Below are 24,672 nucleotides of genomic sequence, written 5' to 3'. Positions count from 1 at the left end.
AACTGAAAATGAAAATGTTTTGAAACTTGAGCTCCATGAAATAATTCATCTACTACACCCCGACCAACCCATAATACACGAAAAAAAAAAGTGAAACAGCAAAAAGGCTATAAAGAGCACATTCATGAATCCTCACCACCTAAACAGGTAACTGCTGCCTTCATCTCACTAACCATCTTCTCCTCCAGTCGATTCTCGGCCCCGGAAGTCGGATCAAGAGGCTTTTGTCGGGACCATTCCACCTCCTTCTCATTGGTCGCAACAATGCGCACACGCAGAGCAGCGCGGCGACTGAGCAGCTCCTCAATATCTTCCTTGACCTGAACCCGATCCCATTTGAGATCTTGGATGGCCTGTGCATCAACGCCGGCACTGGCACCCGCTTCACGGAACCGGTCCAGGATGAACGAGATCAGGGCGAGCGAGTAGGCTTCCGAGACCATGCCGAGGCTGATCCACTTGGATGTCGGGACGGAGGAAACGGCCGTGTGGCTGGCGAATGCCTCTGTCGCGCGGGTCAGACGGGACTCAAATTGGTTGATGAACGCTGCCACTTCGGGCGCGGTCCGCATGACACTGTAGAGCAGGTTCAGGCACAGAGGAAGGAATCCTCCGGTCCAGATGGCGTACAGTCGAGGAACAGGGTCAAAGGCGCCGAATGCTTTCTTTTGGGTGAGAATGTTTGTAAGACGGCAGGTAGACAATTTCATCAAGACAGCCTCAACAGCAAGGTGCTCTGCAAGCATGGGCAGGCTTGACATCTTGACCAGAATCGAGATGCTGAGCTCTGCGTACACAGGGTCACCTGCCACGGCTAATTGGTCGGCCCAGGAGAAGAGCGTCGTCGCGTGACGAGCGGTGTCGTTTTCCTCAATATGGTACACGATATGCTCATAGAGACGATCGGCGTTCTTCACTTGCAAGGCTGTCTGCAGAATAGCAATGATAATGGCGAAATCTTTCGGTGCACATTTCTCCGGCGCGTCATGGAGATAAGTGGTGAGAGATTTGAAGCCCTGGGCTACCACTGTTTTCACGACCTCCACGATGACAGTCAGATCCGAAGAAACCTCTGCCTTCTTATTGATAGCTTCGGGGGCACTCCGAGAGGGGCCATCCAAGTGGAACTGAAGGGAAAGGAATAGCACGTTCAGGAGGGACCGGAAGTAATCAGTATCGTCATTGATCAAAGCGTCTTCGTATGTCAGATGCCGGGCTCGCAGTGCCGTCCACGTAATCTCGAGCAGCTGGAAGACTTCGGCGCCTCTAGCGTGTACCTCGACAAGTCGTTGGAGAAGTGCCTGGGCGAAATCAACGCGCGTTTGTTGGATTCGGTCAAAGATGGCTTCAGGAGGGCCACTGCTGATATTGGCCTTCAAGCAACTTTGCGCGACCAGTGCCATCGACTTCCGGACTTCGGTATCGGGCATGAAATCGGCACAGTGCTCGATAGCGAAGAACTTCCAGCTATGGAGAAGGCTCTGTTTCAGATTAGAAAATAAACTCATTTGCGATGAACGGAAGAAAACTTACCACCTGCGCCTCGACAAGAGACAGATTGATGTTGGCGCGCTCAAACTCCTCGGCAAAGCCACGGTTCTTGCTGCCAGCCCAGGCAAAGTCGTAGGACAGCAGCTTGCCTCCCATACTCAAATCATAGTAGTAATCTCGTCCCAGACTACGAACCTCGAGCGGTGTCCTCTTGAAGTCAACGATCTTGCAGCCCGAGTATCGCATCTCAAAGTTCTTCTTCAAGTTGGCATGCAATGAGGAGTTGTAAGCCGAAACTTCAACTGCATCCTTGGCATACCACGACACCAATGGAATCAAGGTCTTGATAAAGCTTCGGTCACCCACCTCCTTTGCAGAGTGCAGGTAGACCGCGCACAGGTCCGCGACAACGGCTGCAATGCGCGTGGCATAGATTTGATCCATCACTGGCAGAGAAGAAATTTTCAACTTGGACACGTGGTTAATTATGCTGGTGAAGAACTGAGGATGCTTGCTCAGATGGGAAGTGGCCCATGGCCAATTTTCTTGCGCACGAGAGACGAACTCGAGCAACGCCAAGGCTACTTGCGGCTCCTGTTGATCAATGTGAGACAACTTGTCGAGTGCCATTTTTAGGAAAGGCACACTCCTCATGCTGAGGCCACCAGAGGCGGGTTCCTTTTTCAGAGTCTGGCGAGGGGATGATCCTGTGAGAATGAAAACTGCAAGCCACTGCTGGCGCTTGCTAACAAATGTCGATAGGAGCTGCCATACTGCAAGAAGTAGAGGCCTATCACACATCGGCTTGTCGAGTTGTGACAGTACATCAAGGAACAGACAAGACGACTCTGCCCCAAGGTGGCCAACAAGGGAAGGAGGTTCATTATCTGGATTTGAAGCTGCGCTGGAGATCAAGATTTCGAGAAGCGAGATAACCGGCAACCGGTATGCATCATGCAGCGCGTAGAGCTTGACTAGAACTGGGCTGGCCTTGAACAATTGTTCCTCCAGAAGCGAACCAGGTTGTTCCGCCAGTTGGGCTGCCTGCACAAGTTTGACGCAGAGCCGCAGTGTAGATTTGACCTGGTTCTCGAAGAGGGTGAGATATCTGAGGTGGAGTGTTGGGGGAGTCTGGAGACCCTCGGCGATCAACCGAAGAATTGGATTGAAGGGGAGGTCAGCGGTTGACCGAGGGCGCAACATATCCAAAATGTACGCTGCGGATGTAGAGAAGACGCCAGTAACCTTAGTTTCTAGTTTCGGGCTGTCATTGATTCCAAAGGCATAGTACAGAACACGTTCGAACGAAGTGGCAAGCATCGAGTTGATCTTGAAGCGCTGTTCTGGTAAATTGAACCTCCAGTTTCCACTGCTGTTGAAAATCTCCAGCATGGTACGAGTGAAGTTCAACATAATAGTTCTCATGACGTGAGACGGAATACCGGCACTCCAATCAGACGCAATGGATGATTTGTTTGTCACGCTGCCTGGGCTCTTTCGCAATACTGCTCGAGATGCCGCATCATCGATGACAGCGTCCACAAGGTCGACACAGCTCAGGAGGAACGGATACTCGCCGGATGGAATTTCCATTGCAGAAACGATTGCTGTCATGACACCACCCTTGCCGTCGGACCCAATGAGACTGCTGCGACCAAGGAAAGGCCATACTCGACTGGGTAGGATCTTGAGAAGTGTCTTGATAAAGCGCAGGCAAGCTATGGTTGTGTCCAAAGACTTGCCTAGATCCCCTCGGGAGCCGATGGTCTGCAAATTGCGTTCAAAGATATCGAAGATTACAGAGATGATGTCACCCTGTTTAGACAACCCATCACTGGCCATCTCTAGGATCCTCTTGCCACTTGCATCGCCAGAAGTCTGTGTCTTAGAGTTGGCGATCAAGTCTGTCAAAAGAACAATGATTTCAGTGGCAGTGTCGTCAGTCCACCCAGGCGAGTAGTCACCGGTCTCACTCCATTCTTCAAGCCAGCTTCCTAGAAAGCTTAAGCACGAGTATCGATGCTCCCACATGATGACCGCGGGTTTTGAATCGGAAATGACTTGACCAACGGTCTGCCGTGGGATTTCGGAAGAACCGCTGACAATTATAGCATTGCTTGGTTCCCTCTCGAAAAGACGGTTCTGTGATGACGTTTCAAACATTGGGAGGGGTTGGAGTAGGGATACAAAATCGGCGTTCTCGTCCTCGCGAATGGTGGCATAGCCCTGGAAAGTTGGTGAGACAATCTGTGTAAAGGACTTCATGTTCTCCACTTCCTCAAGAATAGCAGGCAAGCCTTCTTCATTCAGAGAGTGCCCACTGACAAGAGCGCGACAGAGCTGCAGAAATGGTGCCGTTTCATAAGGGAAACGGGACCGTGCAACGCGGAATATGCCATCCATCAACTTCTGATCCTTGGCGAATAGAGACTTAGGATCGCTGGCAGGCCCTAGAGAATTTGAGTCTCTTGACAGTTCGTTGTCATCGTTGCTTAAGATAGCCAAGGCCGACCCCACGATTTCCGGGGAGTAATCCAAGAACATTACACCAACTCGTACAAGGTCGAGAAGTGACAATCGCACCCATCGGGTTGTCAGGCCATCATCGACGGCTGACATTGACCCAGTCTTACTAGCCAGGGCAATAACCGTGTTAAATGCCGATTCTTTGAGGACATCAGACGTAAGAATTGGTATAGCATCTTCAGCCGTGCATTGCGGAGTTCTGGCGCAGTCAAGCAATTCTTCATAGTATGACAGTTCAGATGCTCGAGATAATCCTGCATTCTGCGTCTGCTCGTTGTAGGAGATAGCCGAATGATGGCTCAGATCACGGTCTCGTTTGTTTCTCTTGTATTCTGCCAGCTCTTGGATGGTATACAAGATCAGACCCCATGAAAAGGCTGCCGGATTCGCGGTGTTCAGATCACCGCATGCAGTAAGAAAGATCTCATTGATTTCAGAGATTTTCTCCTTGCACCAGAAGTAAGGCTGTGGCGAGGGGTCAACGAGTGAATCACTCTGAATCGAAGAGATGGCGAGAGAGGGTTTTAAAAACGCCAATGTGGTAAGTGACACGAAAGCTTGAAGAGGCAACAACACTTCCACTGGTTGCTGACAAGGCTATAAGAAAACGTTAACATCGCGAGAGCTCAAAACAGTCCACTGGCCACTTACAACTTGAATTGTCTCTAAGAAGCTATAATCAGCCATAAGCCGTAGCCAGGACAATAGGAGGTCTGCAGTTGGGAATTCCACTGAGGCTTGAAGCTGGTGGAACATGAGTTGCACGATATGAACAATCTCCTCCACGAGACTTGTTCTCCAGATGTTCTCTAGTTCCTCGCTGCTTTCTGCGGCACTGAGCCAGCCACCTTCTCCTTCCAAACTCTTTAACCGACTGCGTATCGAGCTAATGCATTCTTGAAGAAAGTGGTTCAATCCATCACCAGTCGACTTGCTTTGGAAGATTGTGGTTCCTATTTTCCGCAAAGCAAGTTTGCGATCATAACTGGCGGGGGAGGTCGAGTCGGCTTGAATACCATCGTGTAGGGACAGAGCAAGCAGCTTGCGGAGTGTTTTCACTACATGGGTTGCCTCGGAGAGATAAACTTCGCGGATTCGCAGACGTCTCTTCTCCTCTTTTTCGAACGACTGATCGCCGTCATTTCTGGCTGTTTGATTCAATAGGTTAGCGAAGTTGGGGCCGGCTAGAGAGCCTCGAAGATTCTCGGTCCCAGCCGCGCTCTGTAAACTGGTCGCTTCCTCGCTAGAAAAGCCGATTGTGAGGCGCGTTGCCGGGCGGTTCTGCCATTCCAATACAGCGATGCGAAGAGCAGTGATCTCGTCGATTCCGGCTTGTTTGCTTAACCATAGCGCATCCGCCTTGATCTCCTTCAGGTCAAAAGAGATTTGGCCATTGGTCTCGACATGGATCGCGGCGGTCTTGGATTCGAACTCGGTTTTTGATTTTGCGGAAGGGGAGGGGAACGGTTTCACGCCGTCAGAGAGTAGTCGAATGGATTCGGGGTGTGAAAAGAAGACATCGATATTGCCTCCATCGTCAGCATGACTGTCGGCATCAATGGCGTAGAGAAAAGCTCTTTTCCAGGACCTGCAATATCTTAGAATATGGCTTCTATGACAACAAGTGATTAGGATGGACATACAAGAGTTGAACGTCCCCGGAGAAGCACTGGTCCAGGGACGGGAAATAGGCCTCCGGAACGGGAGCCATTTTGGGCAATTAGATCATCATAGGATAGAAAGAAAGAGCGGAACGAGGCGACACCGTATAAGGTGACGGAACAGCGAGAAAAAAGGTAGACGGCGAGCGTGGGGAGCTCTTGAATTGAGAGGGAGCTTCAAAAGAATATTATTCACCGCGACTGGGTCAACAATCAGGTGCCTATCTGATCTTATTGCCGGGCGGTGAATGGCAACATGGAAACCCGGCATTCTTTTTTGACTCACTTCCGTCCGACAAAGGCAATTCGCAAATATTTGATTCGGTTTATGGTGTGTGAGATTCCGACACTGGCAGCATAGCGATTATTTTATTTTCTCAATCTCCCCGATCTCCTACGACAATCCGTGGTCATGGCGGACCTTATTGACCACTCCCCCCACCATGCCACCAAAGCGGCCAAATTGGCCAGCGCGTCCAACGTCATTCTGATCGACAACTACGACTCATTTACCTGGAATGTCTACCAGTACCTTGTTCTTGAAGGTGCTACCGTCACAGTCTACCGCAATGACGAAGTCACTGTTGAGGACTTGGTTGCAAAGAAGCCTACTCAACTAGTTATCAGTCCTGGCCCTGGCCACCCCGAGACCGATGCAGGAATCAGTAACGACGCAATCAAATATTTCAGCGGAAAAATTCCGATCTTTGGTGTGTGCATGGGCCAACAATGTATGATCACCACGTTTGGTGGTAAGGTGGACGTGACCGGCGAGATTCTGCACGGGAAAACATCGGAGTTGAAGCATGATTCCAAGGGCGTCTACCAGGGATTGCCAGCCTCGCTCGAGGTCACCCGGTATCATTCGCTCGCTGGAACACATTCGACTATCCCAGATTGCTTGGAAGTGACTTCGCGGGTCGAGCTGGAGGACGGTAGTGGCAAGAACATCATTATGGGTGTTAGACACAAGGAGTTCGCAGTGGAGGGTGTTCAGTTCCACCCCGAGAGTATTCTGACGCAATACGGGCGCAAGATGTTCAGAAACTTCTTGGAGCTCACCGCTGGGACCTGGGATAACAAGCAGGGAGCGGCCGCAGCTGTGGCTGCACCTTCAGGCAAGAAATTATCCATTTTGGACAAGATCTACGCCCATCGCAAAAATGCTGTTGAGGAGCAGAAGAAAATTCCGGCCCTGCGGCCAGAGGCTCTTCAAGCCGCATATGATCTGAACATTGCGCCTCCTCAGCTGTCATTCCCTGAGCGCCTAAGACAATCAGACTATCCTCTCTCACTCATGGCCGAGATCAAGCGCGCGTCGCCCTCAAAGGGCATCATCTCCGCCGATGTGTGTGCTCCTGCCCAAGCACGGGAGTACGCCAAGGCTGGCGCTAGCGTCATCTCTGTCCTCACAGAGCCGGAGTGGTTCAAGGGCACCATAGATGACCTGCGGGCTGTTCGCCAAAGTCTGGAGGGACTCACTAACCGACCGGCCGTCCTCCGAAAGGAATTCGTCTTTGACGAGTATCAGATCCTGGAGGCCCGTTTGGCTGGAGCTGATACAGTTCTACTAATTGTAAAGATGCTGGACATTGAGCTGTTGACTAGACTGTACCATTATTCGCGCAGTCTCGGCATGGAGCCTCTGGTCGAAGTCAATACCCCCGAAGAGATGAAGATTGCAGTTGACCTGGGTTCTGAAGTCATCGGTGTCAACAACCGAGACCTGACGAGCTTCGAGGTCGATCTCGGAACTACCAGTCGCCTAATGGATCAAGTGCCTGAGAGCACAATTGTGTGTGCCCCTTAGTGGGATCTTGGGACCCCAGGATGTGGAAGCTTATAAGAAAGATGGTGTTAAGGCCATTCTTGTTGGAGAGGCTCTTATGAGGGCACCCGATACCTCTGCCTTTGTGGCACAGCTTCTCGGCGGTTCCAATTCAATCGCCGATGCATCACCAAGTTCTCCATTGGTGAAGATCTGTGGGACTCGGACCGAAGAAGGAGCTCTGGCTGCTATCCAAGCTGGCGCGGATTTGATTGGCATTATCATGGTTCAGGGCCGCTCACGACTTGTCCCAGATGATGTGGCCCTCCGCATTTCCCAGGTGGTCAAGTCGACCGCTCGTCCGGACGGTACATCACAGCAGCCGAAAAACGCGACATCATTGGAATGGTTCGATCACTCTACTAATATCTTGCGTCACCCTTCTCGTGCTTTGCTCGTGGGCGTGTTCATGAACCAGCCACTATCATATGTCCTTTCTCAACAACAAAAGTTGGATCTCGATGTTGTGCAACTGCATGGATCTGAGCCATTGGAGTGGTCTAGTTTGATTCCAGTTCCTGTCATCCGCAAATTTGCCCCTGGTGACCTTGGGATTGCTCGCCGCGCATACCACACTCTTCCATTGCTCGATTCTGGTGCCGGAGGCTCTGGTGAACTTCTGGAGGAGACCGGTGTCAAAAAGGTCCTCGATAGTGACGAAGGATTGAGGGTAATCCTGGCCGGTGGATTAAACCCGGACAACGTGGTCGACACAGTGAAAAAGCTGGGCCAGTCCGGCCAGAAAGTGGTCGGAGTAGATGTCAGCTCAGGTGTAGAGACAAACGGGGCTCAAGATTTGGAGAAAATCCGAGCCTTCGTCAAGTCTGCTAAAAGCATTCGGCAATGAACAGGCTAGGAACATGCATTTACGCTCCTCAGGATGACTCCTTTTCTCATTCCATTTCGGGGTTTCATATTCGATAATAATGAGCAATACCTATTCATAGCAAGCACAATTATTCCGGGTTTCATTCTACTTCACCTTACTTTCACTTGTTTGATAAAGACCTCACTTGATATACCAAGAGGAATGGTTTTTGATCCTTTCTTAAAGTAGATCTCAATCTTAACTTGCTTTCGAAGTCCCATTTCTGCTTTCTCGTCACTTTCATCCTGCAGAAATGATCATGCTTGGTGCATTCATATCAACGTTGCGAAAGCAGATCAAGTCAACAGCTTCATGAAATATATCACACTATTTCCTTGAAGCGTTTTCCCTGGTAATAAACATATTTCATTTCTGAGGTGCCTCCTCTTCTGAAGGAAACCCCAGTCGACAGCAGAAGTCATACGAGCCCCGGAATCATCGAACTAGTCCTCTCATTCACCATCTCGAAGACTTACCTTCAGGCAATATACACACTTCATTTCTGAAATATTGCTACAGCCAGCTAAGACCAAGCGAAAGCTCTGGCTCACAAAACTATTACTCGCAGTATTTCAGTCTTCCCTCCTGACAGCATACCACATTTACTTCTGAAACCATTCAGCGTGAGCCCAAAATGGGGAAGCCATTCCAAAGAATTCATGCCGCTATCGTAGGCAAATTCGAAGACGGCGTCGGCGAAAAGATCCCACAGTGGATTAGAGCAAATGGAGGGCAGTTTTCGAGAGATGTGAACTCGCGAGTTACCCATCTCATTGCCACAAAGGAGGCGTTCAAAAACAATGCAGCTTCAGGTATATTATTACCCTTGAGTATTTCTACGACCATGAAACTAACCAACGATAGTGGCGACTGCTAAGAAGACTAGCACGGTCAAGATCGTCTCATACGATTGGCTTGAAGACTCGCTGTTGTCAGCCACCCGCCGGCCAAAGCCTGAAGAGCCATATCTTCTGAAGAATCTGATGAAGCCCGAGAAGAAGGAAGTCTCGAGAAAGAAGGCCACGCCGAAGTCCTCAAAGGTGGTCAAAGAGGTCAAAAAACGTCGGATAGGTATCGGTTTCCGGAGTTCCATTGTATTGCTATAATGTAGACGTTACTGACATATTCTCTACAGCTGATCCTTTCCTCAGCCTAAAGGGCAAAAGCAAACGTAAGCATGATCCTCATATCAGATGGCACATCCAGTTCTAATATTTACCCATCATAGCCGTGCGTCGGGTGTACCAGGACAGAAAGACCAAGGTGGTTTACAGCACCACCTTATTCCGCCCATCGAAACCACCAGGCACTAGCAGAGAAAAATGCCAATTGACTGTAAGTCATATTGTGGCAGTGCGTGAATGTTTCCATAATATTGATATTACCCAGCTTTTCGAATCCATCGCTGAACCACACACCTACTCGGCCTACACCAAATTCAGTCGCATTGGCACATCCAATGTCGAAATTCTGGCGGGGCCAAGGTGCAAACTGGAGCTTGCCGTGGACAAATTCAAGCAGTTCTTCAAAGAACAGACTGGCAAGGAATGGGACAAAAGGGCAAGCGGAAAGATGCCACCCCCAAAGACAGGCCCGAACGGAAAGAGTTTGCCTGTTCACGAGGGGTGGTTCTATCTCGAGGAAAAGATGACCATTATTGGTGCATTCCTCAGGGAACCCCAGAACACAAGTTCTCAAGGATCGACTGGCGACGTCGCATGCGATCGCACCCAAGAGGGCGGTATCGATGATAAGATGGCAAATCATCACGTTGAAGATGGGGACGAATACGGATCTGAGGCTGATGGTGAGGATGATGAAATGGATAGCTAGGTACTACCTGCCTATGGATGACGGGAATCCCTCCAGGTGGCTAACACCTGTACTCGTGAGTGGATTCCCTGGTGGACGTGGATGGGTGGGTCATGATCAACGCATATTATATGCCGAATGTAAATTCGATGATTTCAGGACAGCACATACGAAGGATATGTATGCGCTTATTTTCTCATTCTGTTACATACACTTCCCAATAAAACTATAATGGCATTGTATGAGGGTGCAAGGAAGTAGATGAGCGTTCCAGGATGCTATACTAGTATACTAGGCACTCGACACCAATTGGCCCCTTCTCCTAGTTTGCTGGTATACTGCATAAATATCTGGTGTTTTCTTTTCGATTCTTCATTTCACAGATGAGATGTATAATTGCGACTCTGACGTAGTATTTCCCCCATAAACATGTCAATTTATATGGTGTCCTGAGTTGTAGTAGGTAATATCGACTCTCTACCACCCCTTCCAACGTTATAGTAATGGAGCCTCCGGTGGGGCCTGGGATGATCGTGGCTTTTTAGGGCTAATCACATGCAGCGTGACCCACATGTCCCCACTCTTATAAACTGGCTTCTATCGCTTGAAATGATTGAAGCCCATGTTGGCTTTGCCGTACCTAAGAGGTACAAAGTAAATGCATTATATACCCGACAGTTGACAGCTTAGATATTACTTGTATTCCAGAATTGTTCAACTTCAGTGCCCACTGGTAAAGCAGCGAATTTTGGCCTCAGCGATGCCCCTGTCTTCTTCCTTAGATGAAAATGATTGGAATGAAGCCTTCTGAGGATATAAGATTTTTTTGATCAATCTGCCAATCATATATGGTATTTATCTAGGCTGTACCATCGATATCTTGAGAATATTGTTCTCAGGGTCTCAGTTCACCCAGTACAGTAAGCTTCAACAAGTACTTCCTCCAAAAATTTATATATGAGCTTACATCGATCGCTTTGAAGAGTTCTACCTCCACGCTGTCTAAAAGAACGCAGGGGTTTTCCGGGCACGGCAAAACCCATATTTAGTATGAATGGTCTTCTGGACTACCGGCTTTTCCTCCTGCTTTAGTTATTCGATAAAAGGCTTGCTTGCGTACATTATAATCTTACCTAGGTACGATTAAGACTATTGCCCGATTTCTGCTATGTTTGTCCTTCTGGCTAGGATATGGATAAGGATATGAAAATGATTTGAACAGCCCCCAAGAGAAAGCTGCCAAGAGCATGTACATATATATAAGTATCACTAAATGTGTTATAGTTACCAGTGTTTTTGTTTAACTTACATGTTCAGCAAAACCGGGGAAATCTCTAATTAATCTAGATCCTTGTAAGGTTTTATGAGTCGGATTGTATGTTTCGTACACTATAGCATAAATTATAGACTGGCAACCAATTCATTGCCAGGAAATTGGGTCATGATGGTCCCAAAAATCTGCTGTACATGTCTTTAATATTTGGTTTAGACATTCTCAAAATCATAAACTTGAACATGACAAAAGAACCCATTCTAATTGCCCTCTAACGCCAGATACGCCAGTCGATCAACAATGTGAGGGGAGGTTCTGGTTTAACCATCCCCGCCACAGCCAATGTAGTGATGCGAGTTCGTAAAGAATCACAGGTATTCCTTCTTTTTGCTGGTTCTCGTGTATTGGGTAAGAGCCCATTCGATGTCGCCGCTCGAGCCCTTCTCCAATGTACCTCCACGGATCTCGAAAAGTCGCATTGTCATGCGAGGTCCAACTTCAGCCAGCTCCACATCACGGTACCCAGTCTTGACGAAAACATGGTGGCGCACTTCGATGTTGTCGTCCTTGTTCACAAAGCTCACAACACGGTTGCCGACCTTTCCGGTCTCGCGAGGGGGGAAAAGATGCTTCAGAATCTGAACAACACGGGCACCCAGCTTCGTCTTGAATCCTTCAAAGACCAAGTGCGGGTAGCTTTCTGACACAGTACCACGAGCGGCATTGGGAATATCCTGACGAAGGACGACATTGTGAAGAGAAAAACTGGCGGTGGGACCATGGGGAAGGTGTGAAATAGTGAGTGCGGTCGGGGTACCACGGTGCTCGTGAAGCAGGATCATGTCGGTCAGAGCCGCGGAGGTGGCGCTGGAGACGAGATCTCCAAGAACGAGAGTTCCACGGTTGAGGCGAATGGATGTAGGAAGGAGAAGGCGGATTTCTTTCGCAAATGCGCCGAGACGAGCGGAGGGTGAGCGAGAGGTGGTAACCAGAGGACGGGGGTCGATAATGCCGGAGGTTAAAACGTATTCATCGTCAATGTCCATCTCAGCGTCTTCCTTGTCCTTTGATTCGTCATATTTGAAGTCTTCCCGAAGCGTTTTATCATTTGCGATTGTAGGGTCTAGAGGCTTTCCAGAAGCCAATGAAGCCTTGAGTTGCGATCTTTTTTCGGCAATGGAGGCATCACGGAGCAGCAAAGCTCTGCGATAGAGATAATCGCGACGCTCGCGAGTTTGGCGGCGCTACTGATTGTAAGTAAGATGTCAAATGTATCAAATTTATCCTTCACTTACCAGCATTTTGAAGATTGAAGTAAAAGTGGCTTGAGCAAAGAAGAGCGGGCAACTTTTTTTTTCTCTGTTAACTCCGGGGCTGCGTTTTTGGTTTATCTGCGCGGCCGTAGTGGGATCGCACCGATAAAGAATCTGGGCAGTTGCGGAGACGCTTTTTGCTCATCTTTCGAGACAAACTCATCGACTCTCTTTTGTCAGTCCTCTGAGACAGAGAGCTGGACTGGTTGTATGTGCTTAGTTGCTCTTATCAAGAACCTAGCGCTAATCCCATATCCCGATATAGATCTCCGTTCGTTTGCCCCTCAGGCACACCCTGGAGATTTCAAACCTTGAACACCCATAGGACGACCGGATTGTCCTCTACGCTCTTTTATCATTTACGACTGCAAGGCTCATTTCAGATTTCAACTGCCTTTTACCTTTCTCTCTGCTTTGAATCTTGCTCGGCTTCAGTCATCCCTATCAGCGTTCCAAAACGGTACTCGTAATGAGCTACCAACCGGAAGGCCCCTCGGCGGGAGCTGAAATCGATGAGATTGATTCAAACGCACTTGGTCGCGCGCGTCCACGTCGACATGATGACGAAGACGACGGCTCTGATACCTTCGAAGATGACGACATGGAAAGCACAGTCGGTGCACCCACAAACGGGAATCAGAAGTCCCAAGGAAATGGAGAGGAGGAAATAGAGCTCCCCGCTCATGCATGCGCGTCAGTTTTTATATCTTCTTCGTGGATGGCCATTTGCTGATTATATCATAGGTACTGCGGAATTCACAACCCGAGCAGCGTCGTCAAATGTCTTGCGTGCAATAAGTGGTTCTGCAGTGCCCGTGGCAATACCTCTTCTTCCCATATTGTCAATCACCTTGTCCGAGCTCGTCATAAGGAAGTCCAACTTCACCCTGGCTCTTCTTTGGGTGATACTATTCTGGAATGCTACAACTGCGGCACCAAAAATGTCTTTTTGCTTGGCTTCATCCCCGCCAAATCTGACACCGTTGTTGTTTTGCTTTGTCGGCAGCCATGTGCCTCTATGCCCTCCTCTAAGGACATGAACTGGGACACTTCACGCTGGCAACCTCTTATCGAGGATCGTTCTTTCCTTCCCTGGCTTGTCGGAGCACCCACTGACCAGGAACAACTCCGAGCTCGTCACCTTAGTCCTCAATTGATTGCGAAACTGGAGGAAATGTGGAAGGACAATTCACAAGCGACTCTGGAAGATCTAGAGAAGGCCACAGCGGTGGATGATGAACCTGCGCCAGTGCTACTCCGCTACGATGATGCTTTCCAATACCAGAATATTTTCGGCCCACTTGTTAAGATTGAGGCTGATTACGACCGCAAGTTGAAGGAATCTCAATCTCAAGATGGACTCATCGTGCGTTGGGATCTTGGTCTCAACAATAAGCACCTCGCAAGCTTTGTACTTCCCAAGCTTGAGCTGGGAGATGTCAAACTGGCCGTGGGTGACGAGATGCGCATCAAGTACAATGGTGAACTGCGTCCCAAGTGGGAGGGTGTGGGCTATGTCATCAAGATCCCAAACAATCAATCTGATGAGGTCACTATCGAACTACGTGCCAAGGGCGACCACAAGTCCGTACCCACCGAGTGCACGCACAATTTTATGGCCGACTATGTTTGGAAATCGACTTCCTTCGACCGCATGCAATGTGCTATGAAGACATTTGCGGTGGATGAGCAGAGTGTCTCAGGCTACATTTTCCATCGTCTCCTTGGCCACGAGGTTGCTGCAGCTCCTATGAAGACCCAGATTCCGAAGAAATTCAGTGTTCCGGGTCTGCCAGATCTGAATGGCAGTCAAATCAACGCGGTTAAAAGTGTCCTCCAGCGACCACTCAGTCTGATCCAAGGTCCTCCCGGAACTGGTAAGACCGTTACCTCAGCCACTATCATCTATCACCTTGCCAAGATCAATGGAGGTCAGGTTCTTGTCTGCGCCCCATCCAACGTTGCCGTTGACCAGCTCTGCGAGCGTATCCATCGGACAGGTCTCAAGACCGTGCGAGTTACTGCTAAATCTCGCGAGGATGTGGAATCTGCCGTTGGTTTCCTTTCTCTACACGAGCAGGTTCGTATGAACGATAGCAACATTGAGTTGGTGAAACTCAACCAGCTCAAGGCCGAGCTTGGGGAATTGTCCAGCCAAGATGAAAAGCGCCTGAAGCAACTTACTCGCTCTGCTGAACGTGAGATTTTGACTAACGCAGATGTCATCTGCTGTACTTGTGTTGGTGCAGGTGATCCTCGTCTGTCAAAGGGCAAGTTCCGCACTGTCCTGATTGACGAATCAACCCAATCTGCTGAGCCCGAGTGTATGATCCCCCTGGTTCTGGGCTGCAAACAAGTTGTGCTGGTTGGTGATCACCAGCAGCTTGGCCCCGTGATCATGAACAAGAAGGCCGCCAAGGCTGGTCTGAACCAGTCTTTGTTCGAGCGTCTCGTCATCTTGGGCTGCTCTCCTATTCGCTTGAATGTCCAGTATCGTATGCACCCATGCCTTTCGGAATTCCCGTCCAATATGTTCTACGAAGGCTCCCTGCAGAACGGTATCACTATTGCTGATCGTGTCCGCCGTGACGTTGATTTCCCTTGGCCCATCATTGATGATCCCATGATGTTTTGGTCAAACCTGGGCAATGAAGAAATCTCCGCGTCGGGCACCTCGTATCTTAACCGCACTGAAGCTACCAACGTCGAGAAGATTGTCACACGCTTCTTCAAGGCAGGTGTTCAGCCTAGAGATATCGGTATCATCACTCCATACGAGGGACAGCGAAGCTACATTGTCAGCTCCATGCAGGCAAATGGCACCTTCAAGAAGGAACATTACAAGGAGATTGAAGTTGCCTCGGTCGATGCCTTCCAAGGCAGAGAGAAGGATTACATTATCCTTTCTTGTGTTCGTTCCAATGATCACCAAGGTATTGGTTTCCTGAGCGATCCTCGTCGTCTCAACGTGGCCCTTACTCGTGCTCGATACGGTCTGGTTGTTCTCGGAAACCCCAAGGTGTTGTCTAAGCACCCGTTGTGGAACTGCCTTTTACAGCACTTCAAGGAACGCCACTGTCTTGTGGAGGGGCCCCTGTCCAACCTTCAGGAGTCCTTGATTCAATTCAGCCGCCCTAAGCAAGCATACAGAGGCCCACAGCGCTTCCAGATGTCTTTCAGTCAGACAAACAATGCCCCAAACAATGGAGTGAATGGTCGCAACAACGGTCACCGCAATGAGTATCATGACTCTGGGTCTGTGGTGGGCTATATCCCCGACGATGTGTCTTCTGTTCACGGCTCGGCACTTGGTGGTGTTGGCCTTCCCTCTGGTTACCCTCCTATGTTCCAGAATTTTGGCGAGTCCTGGCCTGCGATCTCTGGCGGTCGTCGAGCAAATGGTGCCCGACCCAAGGGGGCCCCCAGTGTGGCTGGCGAGTCAGTTGCTGCCACTGAGTCTGATGTCACCTGCAGCGTCACTGACGGACGGAGCGTTGATCAGGGCGGTGTCAGTCTCACTGGTCTAAGCATTAATGATATGAGCAAACAGCCCAGTCTCAGCCAATCTGACCGGTTGAAGCGCTACGTCGAGTCTGGCGGGCGCGAGCCTTACAGGGCTGGAGTTCCCGACAACGGCAGCATCTTCGGAGGCAGCTCCGCCAGCATTCGCGTGACTCGTGGCGTGCCAGGCCAGAATCCTCACGACGACGATGACGCCCGTAGCGTCTCCACTGCTTTCGCTAGCCAAGTCGGTGGCAACTATGACTGAGTGACTCTCGTGTCCAACATTTCCCAGGGCAACCTCCAACAGGTTCGCCCGTCTTACCACTCGGCGAAGCAATGTCCGTGCATACTATCGGGGTTCTTTCCAGCAGAGTCTGCCCGCCCGTTTCTTTTATGCCGACCAGGACTTTGGATCGGCAAACCCAAGACTTTTCGGATGCTTATCCCCGGGTCCTATTGGCCTGCTACCAGAGCACCGTTCTGTCCGTCGAAGGATTGTTCCCTGGGTCTGATCCCTCACCATTTGTCACCGTGACATTCTTACAAGGCGTGACTTTTGGGGATGAGGCGACAGCCAATGATCCTCCAGTATCTTCCGGCTGAAGGAATTACTGAAAACTCACCCGCCGATTGCCGATGCCCAGTTCCCATAGCCCCGGTAGCAATTACTGGGCAACTCTGCGAATTTACCCCTACCCCTTGGCCATGTTTCATACTTGCTATCTTCATCTCTTAGGTAGTCAGGTGTCTAGCTTAGAAGAACAATGCCAATTATGACCCCATACCTTTCTTTAATATCCGTAAGCAGGCAATATGAAACCCAAGAACTAAGCCAACCATCTAAGGTTAGAACCTTCGCCGGCTTATGTTGCCGAATTAGGGCTAAATCCGTCTCTACGCTTCAGCTTCTACCCATCAGCCCGATCAGCCGCTCCCACTATCAGCCTTACTGTCGTACTAACTCAGGTGCATCATCTCAATCGGCCGTGGTTCAGTTCAGTACTTGTCTCGTATCGCTCAAGTTTATTGTGGGAAAGAGCTATAGTGGAGTTGTCCAATTGACTAAAACGATGTCTATATTACATACAGGTGAGCATACTAGGTACATTAGGTACATTGGAAATCAGTGACACGATTTTCCATATTTCCGAAGACGTAGATAGTTATACGGCAATGGGGCCAGATACCCAGCGCCGACCGATACCACTGCCGCCATCCAAAACTTCGGATCCCCCAAAGCAACTATCCCACCGGTCAGATGATAGTCAACGGCATTCTCAGCTAGTTCCATGGCCAACATCGAGACCATACTCATGCCCATAGCGGTACGAGCAGCCATCGGCCAGGAGAGCTGGTCAGCCCCCCGGCGGAGAAGGACTGTCTCGAGGATAACCGAAGTCGTAATACCGGACACCACTAGATGATTGTTAGTACACACGATCCGATAGGTTTTGATTGGTTCAAGGGGGGAACCCACTCGACAAGGCCATTATACTGCTCATACCCATCTCAGCGTAGTATGTCTGCAGGATCCATAGGGCGGAGAAATCTCCGGTTGTACATCCCACCAAACAACGGAAGGTGTTGATTCCCGCTCGTTTCCAGGTGGATCTGCAGGTCCAGAATGGAAGACTGAGCGCCGATAGGGGTTGGGCTGGCGGCTTTTTGGCACATTTTGGGGCTTGAGATGATTGGCTTTCGCGCTCGATGCTCTTGGGGCACTGTTTTTTCTCTGTATGGCAGGCTTGTACCCGAGTGGTGCCACTGAAGGCGCGTCTTGAAGCCCAGCAAACGCCTCGGCTCCGTTGAAGTAAAAATGAGTAACGCATTTGATTCATATCCCTGTTTGGGATCTTATGGTAATTTCACTTGAAGGGTAACATACACAAGTTTGAATATAAAAAATTCGAAGAGACAAGGTCAAGGGGTGCTAGGTTGGTAGGGATGGTGGAGCATGGTCCCTGGGCCTGTAGCACAAATGCCGCAATGAAATAGTACCAGATATACAATTTACGCGCCAAACCACATGCTGAGAAATATGAAATTGATAATATTACTTCTAGAATTCCACACTACCTCAATATACAAGAGGAAATAACTGGCGAAGCGAGAAGAGAGCAATATAAGGCGAAAATGTTTCAAGGGTCAAGTGCTAAGGACTCTCAGACTATCCGGTGGGGCCACGGGAGTAAGAACATCTCACATTGACAACACGATGAACTCATTCCCAACCTTTGACATGGATGTGGTTTCCATTTGATTAATTGTATGCCTGTTGGTCCACGTCGAATGGTGGCTTTGCTTTGCTAGTTTGGGCGTCCTTTCGTATAGATCTGAGGGATGCTAGTTCCATCGCTTGCTTGGAACATAAATTCCAACTGGGCAGCAAATTACTCAAAATAGATGAACGTGCATTAGGCTTACCTAGTATCAAAGGCTGTTCTATTATGATAGAGGCAGTGTTAATTATCCTTTCTAATTCATCCCCTCGGGAAATTCTCTATGTTTGTATGGAACACAAATGACATACTGCTTGGTGACTCCATTGCTGTTCTACAGCATAGTCTTGCAGATTAATTGCAGTCTTGCCATTCATTATTCTCCGTGGAGGCGGTCTAGAAGGTCTTTCACTATGTGGCAAAGGGTTCTAGCATTGTATATTCGTAGCTGAGTCGTAGGATAATTTATAGGCTACAAGATTCTCGGTAGATTGATCTTCCAAGCATATCCATGCAGACCACGTTGTTTCTGTGCTACTTTCCTTGGAATCCCGTACAACATTCATGTCTAATTTTAAGTACTTGCATAGCCTGGTTGAGGTTGAGACAGCCTCCTAGATGGATCCTTATGGTATTCCTTTTAATAGAAGCAATTGATTGCGTGGACATGCAGATTATTGATTTATAAAGCTTGTCAACCACGAGTTTGTTGCAGCCTAACATCGGGCATAGCGAACGGGCATGGCGAACGGGCATTGCAGAAGGGCACTGCCCGGCTGCCCGATCTTTAATGCTTAAATAAGCATATTTGCCATGCACGTGATAGATGATCAGGCCGATCAATGTCACGTGAACTCACCGCCACTGAATTTGTCACCATTTGTGGCGACCTTAAACAATATTCCGGGAGTGGACGGCTGCCTGACAGGCATCTTGCTTTGATACCTAAATCGGATCCGCCGATATGGGACAATGGGATTGGTAACTCCATATGGAGTACGGAGTAGATAGTATACAGTCATACCCTCGGTGTCTCTATAGGGTATGAGTCACTTGTGTTCCTTGGCCCCCTCATCTACCCCAAGGCATTAAATAAACAGGACTGTCCATATTTTGACACATTTATACCTGCATGTATATAAGCTCGAACCAGTTATAAGTTCATATGACAATCTAGCTGCTTGGAAACTCCACTAGAAAACGAAAGAACCAAAATTCCTGCAGGGACGCTGAGCAAGGATCCTGCGCCACAGTGGCGCACCGCACCTGACGCAACCGGTATAAATAGCCCGCTGATGCCTTGCTACCTGAAAATTTTGGCAACTCCTCATCTTCACCTTGAATTCATACCCATCGACATCTACTAGGCCTTCACCGCCAATTATTTGATTTTTTTTCATAAACAACTCTATTCTTGTTGTTTACCTCTTCCCAACTACTTGTTGCTTCCACATTTATCGTTGTTGCGAATTGACGACGCGTCTTTCTGGTATCTACTACCTTCTATCACCATCCCCTCAGTAGTGTGGGGTATCAACTTTGCGATATGGGCGACGGGTCTGACTATCCTAGCCCACGAAGTGAAGGTCCTAACGGTGCTCTCGCTGCGTCTATCCTTGCCTCTACATCTGAAACCTCGCCACCAATTGCCAGAATGAACGAATCCCAGCCCATGGCTTACAACATCGACGGCGCGCGCCCGCGCCTTTCTGTTCGACGCGCCCGTGACCCTCCTAAGAATTCTGAAGGTCAGATCTTTTGCGACCATCCTGAGTGTCAGGCTGCGCCTCCTACTTTCCGTCGTCCATGTGAATGGAAGTAAGTAGAATGCCCTATTGTGTCTTTTAATGCGCCCAGTACTAACATCCCTCCAGCAAACATATGGATAAACATGATCGTCCCTACAAGTGTTATGAACCAAACTGTGACAAGATCCAAGGCTTCACCTACTCTGGCGGCCTTCTTCGTCACCAGCGCGAAGTTCACAAGAAAAACACCGATACCAAGAAGGCCCTGATGTGCCCATACACTGATTGCAACCGCAGCACTGGTAATGGATTTACGCGCCAAGAAAACCTGCGCGAACACCTCCGCCGCCGCCACATGCACAATGACGAAGCCCCCACTATGGTCGACATGTCTTGGGATCGCGCCACTGAACTTGATGGTGTTGAAGGCGTCCGTGCCCCTTCTCTCCCAATCACTGGAATGAAGCGTCGCCACGATTCTCCTGCCGTCGGAGATCTCCGAGACCTGCCTGAGACTGATGAGCACGGAATTGATCTGCACAACGAAGTTAAGAGACTCCGCCGTGAAGTCCAAGAGAAGGATCGCCGCCTCGAAGAGCTAGAGCGAATCGTCGCCAACATTCAGCAGGCTATCCCTCAGCAGTCTCCTCCCGTACCCGAACTGCAGGAACTTTCGCAGCCCGCTCCCCAGCCTGCTGCGGCTCCTCCCGTTTAGGGCTGCTCCTTCCAGATTGAAACGTCTACGGATTTGACCTATGCATCATGTGGGCGTTTATCGAAGCAACCAATGGGCTTCAAAATTTTTCGACTTTGCTTTCTCTCTTTGTTTTGAGTCAACTTTGCGACTTTGCTTTCTTTGTTTTGTGTAGCATTTGGGGTCGGTCTCCATGGCTCTTCTCTGAGCTGAAATCGGATTTTGGATCTTGTGCATTCTGCAAAGATTCAAGAATTCAAGGATTGACCTTCCCAGTCTTTACGGCGTTCTAGCTTGATACTTTCATATGGGCCAGGCGGTGTTGTTTCCAGAGGCGGTTTACAGCCTTGTCTCGCCTCATATACCCGAGTGTTTGATTTGATGTGTCCTTTCGGATATATTATTCTACCACTCAACTCGACTTTTAGTTCGATTTGTTCCTGATTAATAGCAGATTGTACGAATAATATCATCTTTATGAAGTCATATTTCTCAATCATCGTAGCCTTACTCTGTAATTCATAACCCCAAGAGACCATTTGTTAGCCCCCAGATACGATGGTTCCTCGTGGCATTGAGCCCAAGATGCACGTTGACAGTCGAAGTATAGGGCAGCCAATGATATGCATGGACGTGGACAAGTATTTATTCCTGAGGCACCCAGGCTTCCATGCGATAGCGATAGTTCTCAGGCAAACATTTCAGCCACACCACTTCCATCCCGGACTCCCTTGTCTCGCAGGCTCCCACGAGGCTTTGGCGAGACCTTCGTGGGCACGGCCGTCTCAGAAACCATGTGGCCCCGCTGGCGGCGTCCATATCTAGAAGGTCGGAGTTAGGAGACAAGACCGCCGTTAACGGCCTCCGTACGGAGGTCGAGGCTCCCCCACGGTGGCCTATGAGGCGTCAAGCTTGGTCGTAATACCCTCGGACAACCGAAATGACTCCTTGGCTGACAGCACTAGGCTGTGACTCATTATTACGCGGATCGCGGGTTCGGTCCTTGACTCGCGCGAGCGGCTCAACGCGATATCACATGATGGCCTTGGTGTGTTGGTTTCGTGTTGTCGAATCATTATCTCCGCATATCTTCATGTGGCTTTTTGGATGGTGAAGTAGAATCTCGTGGGTGTAGGGTGTAGGCAACGCTCTAGGTGGAAGTGTGGTTGTCCGGGATAGTACAATAGTCGCAAGAACGACAAAACGTATATCACAGCACGCGATGTATCCTTGTAGACATTTCTTCCATCTAGTGCCTGCTACATTAGCTCTCCGCACGTGGCCTGGGTGGATTGGTAATAAAGCCCTCAGATGACTACTCTCAAGTGCATCGCATGTTGATCGACAGATATGTATATAGTTTTTTGACTTCCTATCATTTGAGGTTCCTCATTATGAAATCTGCACATCTAGATATAATACTACTTACGTTGCTAGTAATATACTATATCTCTATGTTAAGAACCAAATTGAATTAGACATATGTATATCACTTGCAAACATCAAAAGAATGGGTGTTTCTTTCGTACTGGCAGCCAAATCGCCATATACTTCTATCAATGAGAGACAGCTAGCACGATCTTGAAAACTTCTTAGATTATTAGTGCTAGTTAATATTAAAAAGGGGAGATACTCTAAACCCATTTCGTCCCATCTGAAGTTTCAACTCCGTACTGCCTTACTGCTCTAAGCAGGGATGTTGGCAAGGCGATAATTCTTTCTGCCAACCTTCCTGCATGATTAAAAACCTGAGATACTGGTCCCATCTGTAGTTCTGCATACTGCAGGGGTGTGGCTTTTTCCTGGAGAAAATGCAGCGCCTTGGTCAACCCTAAAGGTCGATAGATACAGGGCCGACACCATGTATGATAGAGATGCTATACAATTACTGTTAAACATTGATTAAGTGAAATTTGGTCATAATATCGAAGGCTATCAAACATCCTCTGTTGCGTTTATTCTGTCTAGAGCTTCTATGCGCTCGGTGTTCTGATTCCGGACTAGATATATCTTTATAATCACCATTATATAGATCCTGATGCAATATATCTTGATAAGCATACGTTTCTAAGATGCAAAGAGGTTGATTATACTTTTAGTTATTATATTTCTCTAAATTTATGCCTAAAATACTCGAAGAAGTTCAATAATTAAGTCGAATGTCGAGGCCAGCCCTGGAGGGTTTATAGACCTTGATAGTGGAGGCGCCGATAACGATAAGGGAAAAAGTTCAAAATTCCACCCCACGTTCGATTAAAGACAGTCACATTCCTCACAAAAGACCAGACGAAACGAGTTTCTCGTCGAATATATATAATGCCTCACGCCCCACGTCAGGGAAACCGCAGGAGGTCCCCAGGTCCGAAAGCGAAATCGCAAAAACCAAAGCAAGCGCCACCAGCAAACAAACAGCACGCCAATCGCAAAGCCGAAGTCGAAAAAGCCAAAGCCGACGCCGAACAAGCTGAGGAGGACGAGTCTTCCGGACTTAACCTTGTCAGCACAATTCCTCTCACCCTCCAGCAACTGCTTTTGGACGTATTCAAGACAGCCCTCCTCGGCAACCCAGTCGCAGAATTGGAATCTGCAACTCAGGATACCAACCCCACTGAACCACAAAACGAAAATAAAGATGAACCACTAGATATTAAATCTCTCATCCAGACAATTAAGGGGCTTTTGTACCAGCGCGATTTTGACTCTGCCTTCACCGAGGCAGGTGAGGATCTTTTGCGCGCCTATGCCTTGCGTTGGAGTGCGTCCCGGTCACTTGGATATGCCGGCCTCTTGAAGGGAGTTTTGGCCTGGATGAAAGAGGAAGAGGAAAACACACGAGGCCGTGCTAGAAGCAAGAATCCCTGCACCCGTGTTGTGTCAATTGGTGGCGGAGCCGGTGCAGAGATCGCTGCTCTTGCAGCTGCGTGGAGAGACATGGGCTCCCAAGCCCAGTCGCTAGAGGAACGTGTTGCCGGCGTGTCTCTTGAAGACAAGGAATCTCAAGACGAGAAGCCTGAAGTTGAAGATCAAGGTGTCAGCGCACCCAGTCTCTCTGTCATGGCTGTTGATATCGGAAACTGGTCGGACGTTGTCGACAGGCTTTCGCGAACCATCACCTCGGCCGATGTGCCATTCTCGCAGACAACAAAATATCGTCCCCCGTTGCTGTCGAAGAAAGTGGCTAGTGAAACATTCTCGGTAGCTTTCCGTCGCGCAGATGTCCTGACTCTTCCCGAGGAGGACCTGAAAGAAATTCTGCTTGGTCCTTCCTCGTCCTCTCCTTTCAGTTCCGTGCTTGTTCCTATCATGTTCACCTTGAATGAGCTCTTCTCTACCTCCATGCCAAAGACAACCGGTTTCATGCTCAAAATGACGGAAATCCTTCCTGCCGGTGCGGTGCTTTTGGTTGTTGATAGTCCTGGCAGCTATTCGACTTTGAAGTTAGGAACAAAAGGACCTGATGGTGAACCACAAGAGAGGAACTATCCGATGAAGTTCTTGCTTGACCATACACTGCTGAATGTGGCGAAGGGTAAGTGGGAGTGCGTATACACTCAGGACTCGAGGTGGTGGAGACGGGACGCAGTGCGTCTGCGTTATGAAGTTGGGGAAGGCGCAGGCTTGGAAGATATGCGCTTCCAGATGCATGTGTATCGGCGTTTGTAGATCTGATGTGTTCTATATCACGATATATAAATACCCATTTAATGAACAATACGATTTGAGTCTTCCAAAAAA

The 24,672-nt window shown here is 49.0% G+C and overlaps 8 protein-coding genes across 8 annotated transcripts; 5 read left to right on the top strand and 3 right to left on the bottom strand.

The window, feature by feature from the left end:
- Nucleotides 1-122: 122 nt before the first annotated feature.
- On the bottom strand, nucleotides 123-5,728 carry N7517_000332 (nucleoporin; the record flags this gene model as incomplete). Its single annotated transcript, XM_056718062.1, has 4 exons — nucleotides 123-1,481; nucleotides 1,534-4,614; nucleotides 4,669-5,605; nucleotides 5,661-5,728. The coding sequence occupies 4 exons, from the start codon at nucleotides 5,726-5,728 to the stop codon at nucleotides 123-125; spliced, it is 5,445 nt and encodes a 1,814-aa protein (XP_056582197.1).
- A 362-nt stretch (nucleotides 5,729-6,090) lies between these two features.
- On the top strand, nucleotides 6,091-8,353 carry N7517_000331 (bifunctional anthranilate synthase/indole-3-glycerol-phosphate synthase; the record flags this gene model as incomplete). Its single annotated transcript, XM_056718061.1, is given in 2 exon segments — nucleotides 6,091-7,475; nucleotides 7,489-8,353. The coding sequence occupies 2 exon segments, from the start codon at nucleotides 6,091-6,093 to the stop codon at nucleotides 8,351-8,353; spliced, it is 2,250 nt and encodes a 749-aa protein (XP_056582196.1).
- Nucleotides 8,354-9,008: 655 nt separating this feature from the next.
- On the top strand, nucleotides 9,009-10,207 carry N7517_000330 (BRCT domain protein; the record flags this gene model as incomplete). Its single annotated transcript, XM_056718060.1, has 4 exons — nucleotides 9,009-9,186; nucleotides 9,239-9,445; nucleotides 9,510-9,545; nucleotides 9,603-10,207. 4 exons carry the CDS (start codon nucleotides 9,009-9,011, stop codon nucleotides 10,205-10,207), a joined length of 1,026 nt encoding a protein of 341 aa, XP_056582195.1.
- Nucleotides 10,208-11,827: 1,620 nt separating this feature from the next.
- N7517_000329 (snoRNA-binding rRNA-processing protein IMP4) lies at nucleotides 11,828-12,760 on the bottom strand (the record flags this gene model as incomplete). The annotated part of the gene is made up of 2 exons (XM_056718059.1): nucleotides 11,828-12,703; nucleotides 12,755-12,760. 2 exons carry the CDS (start codon nucleotides 12,758-12,760, stop codon nucleotides 11,828-11,830), a joined length of 882 nt encoding a protein of 293 aa, XP_056582194.1.
- Nucleotides 12,761-13,241: 481 nt separating this feature from the next.
- N7517_000328 (putative regulator of nonsense transcripts) lies at nucleotides 13,242-16,541 on the top strand (the record flags this gene model as incomplete). The annotated part of the gene is made up of 2 exons (XM_056718058.1): nucleotides 13,242-13,465; nucleotides 13,517-16,541. 2 exons carry the CDS (start codon nucleotides 13,242-13,244, stop codon nucleotides 16,539-16,541), a joined length of 3,249 nt encoding a protein of 1,082 aa, XP_056582193.1.
- Nucleotides 16,542-17,399: 858 nt separating this feature from the next.
- On the bottom strand, nucleotides 17,400-17,784 carry N7517_000327 (DUF4396 domain-containing protein; the record flags this gene model as incomplete). The annotated part of the gene is made up of 2 exons (XM_056718057.1): nucleotides 17,400-17,692; nucleotides 17,781-17,784. 2 exons carry the CDS (start codon nucleotides 17,782-17,784, stop codon nucleotides 17,400-17,402), a joined length of 297 nt encoding a protein of 98 aa, XP_056582192.1.
- A 2,257-nt stretch (nucleotides 17,785-20,041) lies between these two features.
- N7517_000326 (putative C2H2 transcription factor) lies at nucleotides 20,042-20,958 on the top strand (the record flags this gene model as incomplete). Its single annotated transcript, XM_056718056.1, has 2 exons — nucleotides 20,042-20,313; nucleotides 20,370-20,958. 2 exons carry the CDS (start codon nucleotides 20,042-20,044, stop codon nucleotides 20,956-20,958), a joined length of 861 nt encoding a protein of 286 aa, XP_056582191.1.
- A 2,295-nt stretch (nucleotides 20,959-23,253) lies between these two features.
- Nucleotides 23,254-24,600, top strand: N7517_000325 (25S rRNA (uracil2843-N3)-methyltransferase; the record flags this gene model as incomplete). Its single annotated transcript, XM_056718055.1, has 1 exon — nucleotides 23,254-24,600. One exon carries the CDS (start codon nucleotides 23,254-23,256, stop codon nucleotides 24,598-24,600), a length of 1,347 nt encoding a protein of 448 aa, XP_056582190.1.
- Nucleotides 24,601-24,672: the final 72 nt, after the last annotated feature.

This window comes from Penicillium concentricum, assembly GCF_028827145.1.
Source record: "Penicillium concentricum strain IBT 3081 chromosome Unknown utg000001l_segment0_segment0, whole genome shotgun sequence".
NCBI lineage: Eukaryota > Fungi > Ascomycota > Eurotiomycetes > Eurotiales > Aspergillaceae > Penicillium > Penicillium concentricum.
Note: the sequence above shows the minus strand (reverse complement) of the source record. Positions and strands in the feature narration are given on the sequence as shown.